Below are 12,365 nucleotides of genomic sequence, written 5' to 3'. Positions count from 1 at the left end.
CCCCCCCACCTCCCCACCCTCTGACACACAATATACAAGAATAAGACTGTTTTTAACTATTATACAACTGCCTCTACATACACTACTCAAAAACACATAAATCAAGGCAAAAAATAGTTTTTGAAATAAAATTAAAATATTTTATAGTAGATGCTTGATTTTTAGTACGTGATTTGTTAAGATGATATCTTCTGAAAGATTTTGTATGCAGCTCTCAACAGGACCTATCATATCTATGGTTTTATATGTAGCCATGGTGCTTCTAGATGTTTCAAGATTAGGCAGATCAGGGTTGTCCAACTCATGGCCTTTGGGCCATGCACAGGCCACAAGTGGTTAAATTGCACCCCACCCCCCATCCCCCGGGCTCCTGTCTGGCTGCTGCTTCCCCTATCACTCTGGGATCCCTCTCTCGACACTGCCTTCTGCCTTCCTGCTTCTGTCCCTGGGGGCAAGGTAGTGTACTAGCATGAGGGCTAAGAGGCTAGGGGCAGAAATTACACATAAACAGGTATGAGTGATCAGGAACTGGTTCAACTCTGTAACACAACAAGAGTTCAGAGCACGTAAACTGCTTTCAAACTGGCTGAAACCAGTTAAAGATAAACCTGGTTGGATATAGTATCAGATTCAACTGATTTACGTTAAATTGGCTTATTGAACTTTTTGCCCAGATCCTCTCCAGATTCAAGTTAATTCACACTCCCCCAGCATCCCAGGATGCTTTGCATCTCTCCTACAAGCCTCCCCACCCCCTCACAGGGTGGGTGGGCTAGCCTTGACTCAAGCAGGGAGGCATGCTTTAGTGTCCCCTGACTTCTGGCCTGAGCAATAGTGATCATGGCCAGATGATGACTAGATTTGTCATTTACATTTCTTCCTATGCTGAAGAGTTCTTGCTCACACTCTCCATCTGAACAAGTTTACAGAAAAACAAACTAGTAAGGAGGGACACCAATGAACTTCAGTACCCCCTGTGTAAATTTGTTCAGATCTATTCATTATCAGTCTGATTTGTGTTATGCTGCTTTTAAATATAGATAAACAGCAAAGAAATTATAATAAATTGAGAAAGGACCATTTTCTATGCAGTTACAGAAATATAAATCCTGTGCAGTGGATTGATTATGTTTACAATCGCTATTAAAAAGGAATCTGAAGCTTTTATATCTATTTTAGAATTAATGCAATAAAAATGGACTTAGGGATCATTACGGTGTAACAATTAAATATAGCCACTATATGATTTACTTGCCAACATGTAGAAGTTATGTTTACTACATTCTGACCCTTTGACAGTGATATTTTTTTGTATCTTCCTTTCCTTGCTTCCCATGAACAAGCTTCGAGATATTTGTCTTTGTGAATCAAGGGTAAGCCAATACTGTATACCTGCAGAGACAATAGAAAGAATAAGTTATATATGGTTAGTATTAGAAAGACATTGATCTTTTCATTATTTTACCCATTTTTTGTTTTGTTTTAAAATAACCCAAACTGAACTTAAAAAAAAGCTTTTTTGGAGAAAGAAACAAACAAAGAAACAAATGTAAATACAGTAGGTTTGTAAGCAAAGATTTGTTGGTTTAGTGCAATCTACTTACTAGATTCATATACTGTATGCTCCTTAGACTTTAGTCTGAGTTCAAAGCAAATGGTGGCATTTATGCATACTGTTTCTTTTTTATCCATCCTACAATTCTTCTTTTGGATATTGATTTTGTCGGGTGTGAAATTCATGGAAACATTTACTTCAGCCACATCACGCGACCTTAAAAATACACAAAAAGGATACAGCCCCTTTTAAAATAAAACATTTCTACATTTGAAAAATAACTTTACAAAAATGTGTAATTCTTTTCATTACCATATGCACGTATGGTGATAAAGACACATAATAAACTTGGTACTCAACATATTATACAAGTATTCAGTATATTCTTCATGGTGTTGTACTTACTAGAGAAATAAACAAACAGAGAGTACATGCAGATATTACATTTATATTGACTTAACTAGGCTTAGGTCCATCTATGTGCCAAACTGCATATATGTTTGGGTAATTAAGATAGGGCAAAAACCGGCAGCCTGATCTAACTTAGTTTACTTAAGGAGGCACATTATGTAGACTAGGCTAACCCATGGCCTCTAACTGTATGTGTATACACATTCTAAGAGCAGCTCAGTGGCTTGCCCCAGCCCTGGGACTGTGGTTTTCCTCCCTCTGTCCCCCACACACCAATCAGGCTATTTGTAGCCCTCCAACCCCCATCCCCAAAAGGAGAACCCCCACAGTGGACCTGCTAGCTCCCACCATTGATCCCACCTACCTCCCCTCCCCTCTCCCAATGTATCTAGATTGCATTCCAAGTGCAGCTCCTGACACTGGTGAAGGTCTGCACAAGTGGTAACCCAATCCATGATCACATGACTTAAAGAAGACCGGGTCCTGTGAATGTGTGCACATGCCCAAAAGGGTAAGATGTTCTTTAACTGTTTTTGCAATTCAGAAGTGTAAGGGCTTGTCTACACTGCCTCCATGCTTCACCCAGGAATGTTATTGTGAAGCACGATTGACCACATGCTCCTATTCTGCACAGGACAGCTCCTTAAAATGGCGAATGTAGTAGCTTTAAAGCAGTCCTGAACATATGTCAATAAGATCTCAGGATGCTCAACAGAATGCTCACAGCCACCCTAAGGCAGTGATGTTACCTCATTTCTGGAGTTAGTGTATGCAGAACAGGCACAAGTGGCAGAAAGTCTTTTATGGAGATTCTCTTAGTGTCTTAGATACACAGTGACAGCATAAATGCGCCATTATGTCTCATTGAAAGTCAATGGGATTCAGGTTCCTGAGCATCAAGTCACATTTGACAAGGGATTTTAGACTTCTAAAGTCACTTATGCATTTAATTAAAAATATTCACAGTGCTTATTACAGCCAATTTTTGCAAAATATTAAAAGACAACAATATAAACATGTATAGATATCAAAAGTGAAAGCTGTCCAATATTATTGGAAAAGGAAAAATTATGTTTTTATGATGCAATGTGTTTTTTAACTTCATAGACAGCAAATATAGCTCAGACCCATATTATAACATTATATTAAGCACTATATAAATGTATGGAAAAATCAGAGTCCCAAATTTTGCCAATTTTCAGGATTTTATCATGAATCTTGTGATATTTGATACTTTATTTAAAGCCCTACCCCTTGGAAATGATCACTTATATGCAAATCTTAAATCCCATTCAAAATAAAAAAAGCCGAATTGCTCCCTGTAATGTCAGTGGAAAGCTTGAAAATGTAACCCACCTAGACTTTAATTGTTAAAAAATTGAGGCTAAGTAGAGATGTTCAAAAAAGTCTGAGGTGGAAGCACTCTAGGTAGCATGCTTTACTCAAAGTGCTGTAGATTAGTTTAGGAGTGAACAGAATAGATGTTCGTTACTAGAGGGCGGAGCTTGGAGTTTGCCTGCACTGGCTGAAGCCAGCAGGCTGGGGGTGCTCCCACACATCTCCCAGGAGGTTGCTGCAGATTGCCAAGTACAGGTGAGCCCAGCTGAGCAGCTGGCCACCCCTGATTCGCCAGTGTAGCCCATCTCCCCAGCCCTGTCCCCACGCCAGCTGGCTGCTGTCAGTGCCAGTGGTTGTTGGGGGAGGGGGAAAGAAACCCCTCTGACGTGAGCCTATCCGCAGTTTGCTGGCCCAGGTCCTGGAGGGGGCTGGACTGGGATAGTGCGGCAGGGGGACCCTGGCCCAGACTCCTGACAGCTGCAGCTCAGAACTGGAAATGGAGGAGGGAGAATGGAGGCCCCTGCCATGCCCCCCCAGCTTGCTGACTCTGGTCTTGGCAGGGCTGGGCTCGTTCTGTGCAGATGAAGGGCTCTATCCACCTGCCCACCTGTCCATAGTTTCTGGCTCAGCGAACAGCCACACACAGCTGTGAGCTGCAGCTGTCAGGAGGCGGGGATAGGCAGTGGGAGAAAAGAGCCCCTTGCCGGGTGGACCTGGCTTGGCCTCTCCCAAGCAAGATCTGAGCCAGCAAACTGTGTGTGTGGAGGAGGGCTGCACAGCAGTGATGCTCTGTTTCCTCACCCTCTTGCTAGGCCACACAGAGAGGAGACAAGGCCTCTTCTGTCTCCTCTTTGTGACAGCCCAGGGGAGGGGCTGAATCAGTACTCACCTGGAGCAGATGAGGACCAGACAAGATTAGCAAGGATCTGGTACTTCAATAAACTCCTCTAACCTAAAGCGCTGTAGTCTGATACTACATCCATCAGGATTTTCACAGTGGGATTCACCGTTTTTAAAGCATCTATGTGCAGTGAACATCTGTTCAGTTATGGCTGTAGAGCAATAAGTATGTCTATACCTAATCTGAGGGTACAGGAAGATCCAAAACATAATTATTTTTAAAGGCTTTTCTAAATGAATTTAAAGCCATGGTGACTAGGGGAGATAAGTAAGTTATTCTGGAACATTTGGGGGTGGTAATTCTCTCCCAGTAAGCTTGCATTCCTACTTTCCAGAACTATAGGAACTTACACACTGAGTTGGCCCTTGACTTTGCAGGACTGGAGGTTAAAAAGATGAGACAGGTGAAAGAGACAAAGAAGCAGGCTGGAAGGGAGGAGGAGAAAATGGTGTAGTAAAACATAGCAGGATGAGTTTAAAATAGACTAATGATGTGTGTAATACTCAGCCAACCCTTAAAAATAATCACAGCCCATTTATATTTGTTTCTAATGCCTGCTTACATCCCCCAATGCCTATTTACATTATCATAATGGATCTTTATACACCTAAGGTACATTCAGAGACATGCAGGTTACTGTGCAGAGATTTGGTCCCCCACCTCAAGACAAAATATAGAAGAATTTTAAAAGATACAGAGAAGGGCAACATGAATGATCAGGGACACGGAGAGGTTTCCTTATGAGAAGAGAATAAATAGGCTGGGACTTTTCAGCTTAGACATGCTTGAGAGGGACATGATAGAGGTTTACATAATATTAACGGGTACACAGAAAGTAAATTTATGATTGACTGGCATGTCTACACAAGATACTGACTGCACAGTAGCTCATTACTACTGCACAGTAGTGTTGCGTGGCACAAAATGTGACGCAACACTAATGCACAGTAGTAATGAACTCCTGCTCAATCTGCATCACCAACAAGCATATCAGGAACACTACTGCGCAGTAACACCAGTTACTGTGCAGTCATTTAGGGCTTGTGCATGCAAGTAGTAAATGACTGCGCAGTAACAACTATGTCATATATACATAGCCACTGTCTCTTGAAATCCAGAACTTGGGGATATAAAATGAAGGTATTAGGTAGTAGGTTTTAAGATAACACCAGGAGCATGCAATTAATTTATTCACACAGAATATTATTAACTTGTGAAACTCATTGGCTCAAGATATTGTGGAGGCTGATAGTTGCCCAGTTCAAACTGAAACTGGACAAATTCATGGAGGAAAAGTCCTTCAGTAATTACTGAATAAGACAGATAGAGATGCAGCCTATGAATGGAACTTCCTAAACCTCTGGCTGCTGGAAACTGCAGTGGGAGAGGAGCAGGAGATGCTAAAACTCAGGACGTGCCCTGCTCATTCTCCCCATCAGCACCTGCTTTCTCTCACTGTGTGAGACAGGACACCAGCCTGGATAAGCCTACGGTCTGACCCAGGAAATGTCAGGTCTTACATTTTAATAGGATTTTTGTGTAGTTACTGTGTGTAGGTTTGCATATATGCGGTGTGTGTATTATTTTACTCTGTATACATTAAGCCATAGGTGTAGCAATCTCATAGTAGCAGCCTTTAGTTTGTCTGAATTCTAAAATAAAAGAATCTTTATGCTTAATTTTCTGTAATGTAGGGGTTTATTTGTTCCAGTGAGAACAGACAGGGAACAATAGAGCAAACATCTTTGTGGAGTGAAGAAAAATTGCAGGCTTCCACCTAAAACAGCAGGCAGCAACAGGAGATTAAAACCATGCAGAATAGTGCCACCTACTGACAAGTGTGCATAAAAAGCACACATAATAGTGCACATTAATACTTTGCTAGTTTCTCTATGTTAAACTTTTATAATCACTAAGTTTATTTTTTTCAATATTTCAATCTCCAAGAGATCTTAAAAAATTAAGATCCACAGATAGCATCAAATTATGAAATGAAAAAATGTGAACAAGTAAGATGCATTTTCCTCCAAAACAGTACATATATATTATTTGGTCAACCCAAATTACATACCTATTTGTACCTGAATGTACTACAGCTACTAATGAAACCAACATTAAAACTTTAACGTATTAACAGGAAATTTTGAAGCATCTAACTTTTGTAGGCCTTTTCCCATTAAACAAATAATTTTCAGGTACATACCAGAAGAGGGCAGCACCACCAAGGCCTCCAATAGTGACATCTATTAGACCATCATCATTTAAATCCATTTCTCCATGTATAGACTGACCAAAAAATTTCACTTTCTCCCCATCTCCGCCTGATGCAATACGCTGTGAAAAATCATTGATAACTTGAATCTATGTATGTACGTGTATACATATATATACACATAAGTATTCTATCTCAAATAAGTGCAAATAAGCTTTTAAAAATTTTGGGCTACTGGATTTTCACTAAAACACTTCTAAGAAGGATTACCACACTGATAAGCACAATATAAATTCCCAGATTTACTACTGTGTCTTTCACAAATGAATTTATATGTCAAAGCCTCCAAAGCAAGTCCAGCACTGCTAGTGAGAAATCAGCCCCACCATTATATTTTTGCCTGCTCACTGCACACTTGGGCCTGCAAATTAGTCAGCGTAGATGGCTGCTCAGAGAAGTCCTGGGCATGCAACCCAAATGTCTCTGTAAGGAGGGCCTGAGCATATCACTGAAGCCTGCACTCAGGCCTACTTTTGAGCTGTCTTTGCTGCCTAATTTGCAGGCTTGGGCAAGCACAGTGCATGTGTTAATGGGAGAGGCTTATTTCAGAGTGGCAGTCCTCAACAGCCTATGTAGACATAACCTGCATGTTCTGCCTGGATTCCCTTGATGTCAATGCCAAGTTTGCCACTGATTTCAGTTATTGTTGATTTAAGCCGCGTGAGATTGGAACAGGGAACCCTGACCTTTGTTACTGAGGATAGTGTCAGCTGCAGTGTGCCAGCTGCAGAGATGCAGGCAATAGGAATGCAAGCATCAGAGCTGTTGGTAATGAAGAATGCTATTCCCCATTATGAGAGGGAGAGGACAGGTGACCCAAAGGGGCAGAGGCTGGGAGCCATAAAGGCCCTGCATCTGGGCTGTGTCAGCTGGGCCCAGGCTAGGCTTGGTGAAGGAGCTTCCTGCTGGATAGAAGTGAGGAGAGCCTGGGGACTGCAAGGGAGAGAGTCCCACAAGAAAGACAAGTTAGTTAAATGTCTGTCTCTGAGTTTAAGCATGAGGCTTGAGGTGAGGAGTACGGAAGCCACGGTGGGTGCCTGGCAAATGTGCTGTGTGTTTGGTTGATTTGGGGATGAGTCCCTTGGAGCTGAGAGCAGGCAGGCTAAGGGTCCTGGAATTAAGATCAGACAGGCCAAAACTCTTGGGACTGAGAGCAGGAGAGAGATGGAGCTTGCTTAGGGGAAAGATGCTCAAGGAAAGGCTAAGCCCAATGGAGAGCAGTGAAGCGCTGCAAAGAGTCGGTGTTTGACTGGGTCAAATAGAGGTGGCTCAATGATAAGCAAGACAGGGTGTGGTGTCACTCTAGTAATTTGAAGGCTGCCTCCTAAATTGAGTATCAAGGTCAAGGTGGGGCGGGCAAATACTGGGAAGTGCTGTGATGGATCTTGATATGAAATAGGCTTTAGATTGGCAGCCAGAGGCTCATGTCAGAGCCATGTGGGACACAAGGTGCCATTACAAGATGTAGTAAAGAAATTTAGGATCCGAAGCTCACAGAAGTGAATGGAAAGATTCACATTGATTTCAATAAGAGTTGGATGAGGCCCTAAGAGACTTATGATTCCACTCTCACCAAGGGTGTCTGTCTTAAGACATACACTTCTTATAGCAGACACTAAGTTTTAATTTCATACTCCATACCTGTGCATATTCTTTCCTTATAGTGGTGCCATTTCCATGATAAATGTATACAGCTCCCCGATGATCATCTTCTAAAGGAGATCCTATCACAATATCATTATATCCATCAAGGTTGAGGTCCTTTACTGAGGCAATTGCAGTTCCAAAGCGAGCACCACAAGGTTCATTCTTGTGAGTTTTGCAGGAATTATGTTTTAACAATGAACAGCAAGTTTGCTTTATAGGTTCGAGGCTCATTTGATACTCAAATGTTGTCTGCAGAAGGACAAATATAAGTTTATGGACTCCAATCAACTTTTCTTCAAAGCAAATTTTTAAAAGCACTTACATCAAAGACAAACTGACACTTTCAGCAAACACTTAAAAGCACTAAACCAAGTGATATGAAAGTATCAACAGGGAAAAACTGTAGCTTCTAAGTTATGGCTATTGGCCTGATGTAGGTAAGGTAATGTATCTGTAGGTACATTTAACACAACTTACTGTAGTTATAGGCCATAAAAAGGTACAACTTCATGACAGCATCTGTACAATGGTTTACAGTTCAGCACTTCAGTACTGGGCCCACTGACTAGCCATAGACCTAAGATACTGGAGGGTACTGGACCAAGATACTGCAGATGATGAGGTGGTTGGCACCAGGACTGCTAAGGAGGTAGTGCCAAAAAGCTGAGATGCTCAAAGATAATTAATACCCCCAGGAGCTTTTTAAAGTCTCATCTGTACCTGACATTTCAGCAAAATCATTTATAATCCAAGAGTACAAAATACTGACATAGATACACAAGATCAGGAAGCAGGTACATAAGACAAAAGGTTTCCTGGAAATCTTTTGTCCTGTGTGCTGTAATACATATGGGGTAGCAAACTCACCTGGCCTCACTAGCTGGATGAGTGACACAGGGCTGGCTCGCAGGCTAGCTCAGTCCTCTCTCTCCCAATCCCACTTTCTCCCCTCTCCAAACCACCCCACTCCCAGACTGGCTGGAGGTGGGGGGGGGGGCAGACTTATAGTGTGTGGTTCAAGTCAGACCCAGGGGCAGCAGTGTTGGGTGGGTGATAGAGTTCTGTGGGCTACATTTGGCCCACGGTCCAAATCTTTGACACCCTTGATATACATTATTTGTTTAAAATAATGATCCAAAAATCTAATGAGCCTTTCTCTGCTTCCTGCCAATTGCAATCAGTCTTACCTTGTTCAAAGAATATACGTATACTTTTCCTTGTTCCTCTTTTTCAGTTCCCATATACATTGGAGCACCAACTAGAAGAATATCTGTAAATGAATCTTTGTTGATGTCTATTGTAGTAATAACACTGCCAAAATATGATCCAATCTGCAATAAAATGATAAGATATGTGATAAGCAGAGCTAGTAACATCACCCAATATCATAAGATCCTTTTTATTAGTTACTTATAAAATCAGATGGGTAAAGAATCAGGGGCTCAGAGTGAGACAGGACAGAGGCAGAGGGAGATGATTGATGATTTATTAAAAATCATGAAACATAACATTATATTAAAAAAAAAGACCAGACTGAGACGGGACATAGGGTTTCAGTTTGGAAGAGAACAGGCAGAACATCATGTGGCCATAAGAAAACATTGCCTTCCTGAACTGGAAATGAAACCCAAGATTCACAAGCCTCACAATCTGTTGTTAGCAAATATCTTTGAAGCCCACTGGCAAAATGCTCTCATTCCTCTGCAGTGTAAAGGATGACAGTCTACCACTGCTATCACTGGCCATGTCTAGATGAACACGGACGTTTGGTTCCCCAGGGACAATTAGCAGTGGTGCACCTTGTGTTGCAGCTACTTGTCCCTGGGGAATGCCTGTGCCATGTGTGCTTTGGTACACAGCAAGTTACCCTGGGGGCAGTAGAGGAGGCTGGGGCCAGCATGTGCTGGCCCCACAAGCCTTACCTGGGGTCCTGGGGACCTCTTGGAGCTACTGCAGTGGTGATCATGTTGGGCGGAGCCTGGCTGGCAGCTGCAGCACGGCTCCTAGTGGGCTGGCTCCACTTTTCAGTGGTGTGCACTGCTCCAGTTTTTTTCTCCACAGGTTGTTTTTGCCCCTGGGATAACAGAAACCCATGGAGAAAAAAATTGGAGCAGTGCACGCATGGACAGTGCACCCTTGCAGCATAGAAAACACCTGACTTTGTGGTACGTGGCACTGCAGATGTGTTTGCGGTGCCACATACTGTATGGATGTGCCCACTTATTCTATTGGCTAAAGTGGCAGGCGTGAAGATTCATGGATGATGTCACGTAACAGCATTAAGGAATTTGTTTTTTCAGAAGCGGCATGCATGTGTGCACGCGCACACACACACACATTATGGGTGCAAAGTTAAGAATGCAAGAAACAGCAAAAGCTAGAATTAATGTTGATGAGGCAACCTTATTTTAGCTCCCTTATAATGGTTTTTTGGGGGATTTTAAAAATATTTTTCCCTCCATAGGACCCCTGCCTCATTCAGTGAACAAGATGGATATTGCTCAATTAATGGGCATCTATTCAATATTTCATTTTATCCACATTGTTCAATGTATGGTGGTAGGCCGTATTTGTTGAAAAGAAGAACTGCTTTAATTAAAGCGCCAGGATTGTCTTGTGTATCAGCATCCCCACACTAAAAATGATGTTGGGGGCACTTTAATTAAAGCTCGCTGATGCTGGAGTCAGCTGGAGCACAGTAATTACCATGCTCCAGCAGACTCAGTTAATTACAGTACATTGCAGCAGTCTCACTGCACGTGTATAGGTGTCCATTATGTCCCTCTGCCACAATTAAACCTACAGAAGATTGCATGGTACATATGAAGGTATGCATCAAAGATACAGTGTCAAAGCCTGTATGAAATGTGCATGTAAGATCATCAGCCATGAAATAGGATGAAATCTTTTGACTTTAGATATTAGAAAGGAGTTATCTTAAATATATATAGACAATCATTCTCTACATCTGCGCTGTGCTAAAATACACTTGACAATGAGGGGGAAAGGGACTTCTTCCCTGATCCTTAGTCCTTAAAGCAGGAGCAGGAGCCTACTCAAAATTTCACCACTCTGCAGAGTATGAAGTGGAACTCTGCAGCTACTTCATCTGTCTTTCTCATGACACAACAAGGGGTAAGGGAACTGCTGTGGTTATGCCACCTCCACTCAGTTTACGCTGGGAATATTCTCCAAAGGGAATCTCTGGCTGGTTTAAGTCTACTCAGCACTGCTGAGTAGACCAGAGAATCCAGCTCATATTTCTTTGGGAATCTATAAACATTTTACATTTCAAATTTCTCTTTCCACTGAAATAATGCTGCTAACATTTTATTTCCAATATTCCACTTAGATTTTAATTACAAATACATACTTGTTTTCCTTTTAACCTCTGTATTATTTTTACATCTTTTCCTTCCATTTTATAAACAATAACTTGGCCTGTGTGATTATATCGAGGTTGTCCAGCAATGTATAGAACTTCTCCAGGTGTTGTTGCAGAATTTACTGTATATCCTGGGAAAAATAAAATAATTCAAAATGTTGCATTAAGTGATGAGATTCAAATTTTTTTTAAAGCTCAATCCCACAGACACCCTTCTAACTCCAGTTCTGATAAGAAGTGCTAGTAGATGCATATGAAGGACCTGAGCATGTTCTGGTGTACAGTGGCTGCTGAGCCATGATCACTGTGGTCTTATCTAACAAGACTGGTTGGATCCTTCTTTGACAGGCTAACTGGCCTTGAGGATAAAGAGGAAGCTGCAGTTTACTAAGCTACTACTTTACTAAGGCTCTTGACACTGTCCTGCATAACAGTCAAGTAAACACTTTAGGAAATTATTACATAGTTGAAATCATCATAAGTTGGCTCTAACAATTTCATGCCACAGGTGGCCATAGTGTCCCTGGAGGTGTCTCAGCCCTTATACCAGGGGCAGGCAAAATATGGCCTATGAGAGTGGAAGTGAGGTGCCCATGTGTACAGCCCCAAACATACCTTACTGCCTTGCTCCCACCCTCATCAGTGGAAGGGCCCAGTCCTTTTGCATGGGGCTATTGCTGCAGCCCCCAGGGACCTACTCCACTTCCCAGGTCTCCTGCTGGCTCTGGGCAGCAGGTAGGGACGCAGTTGGGCAGGAGCCCTGAGTGTGGGGCTCTAGTTGGAGCTGGTGGCAGTGCAAAGCCTGCGCCCAGAGGTGTGGTAGCAGCGCAGAGCTTGGGTGGGGTATGAGGGAGGG

General features: G+C 42.3%; 1 protein-coding gene across 1 annotated transcript in view; it reads right to left on the bottom strand.

Moving 5' to 3' along the window:
• Positions 1–12,365, bottom strand: part of ITGA1 (integrin subunit alpha 1) — a 131,042-nt gene that overhangs the window by 30,225 nt on the left and 88,452 nt on the right. The window contains exons 12-17 of the mRNA XM_090038058.1: positions 11,498–11,640; positions 9,312–9,455; positions 8,119–8,373; positions 6,409–6,539; positions 1,605–1,771; positions 1,256–1,392 (exon numbers count right to left, since the gene is read on the bottom strand). Of these exons, the coding sequence (XP_089894184.1) occupies positions 1,256–1,392; positions 1,605–1,771; positions 6,409–6,539; positions 8,119–8,373; positions 9,312–9,455; positions 11,498–11,640 (977 nt within the window). The remainder of the gene's footprint in view (positions 1–1,255; positions 1,393–1,604; positions 1,772–6,408; positions 6,540–8,118; positions 8,374–9,311; positions 9,456–11,497; positions 11,641–12,365) is intronic.

The sequence above is a fragment of the Crocodylus siamensis genome, chromosome 3, assembly GCF_052110815.1.
Source record: "Crocodylus siamensis isolate JL-2025a chromosome 3, ASM5211081v1, whole genome shotgun sequence".
Taxonomy (NCBI): Eukaryota; Metazoa; Chordata; order Crocodylia; family Crocodylidae; genus Crocodylus; species Crocodylus siamensis.
The sequence above is the reverse complement of the archived record's forward strand: the minus strand, read 5'-3'. Positions and strand labels throughout refer to the sequence as shown.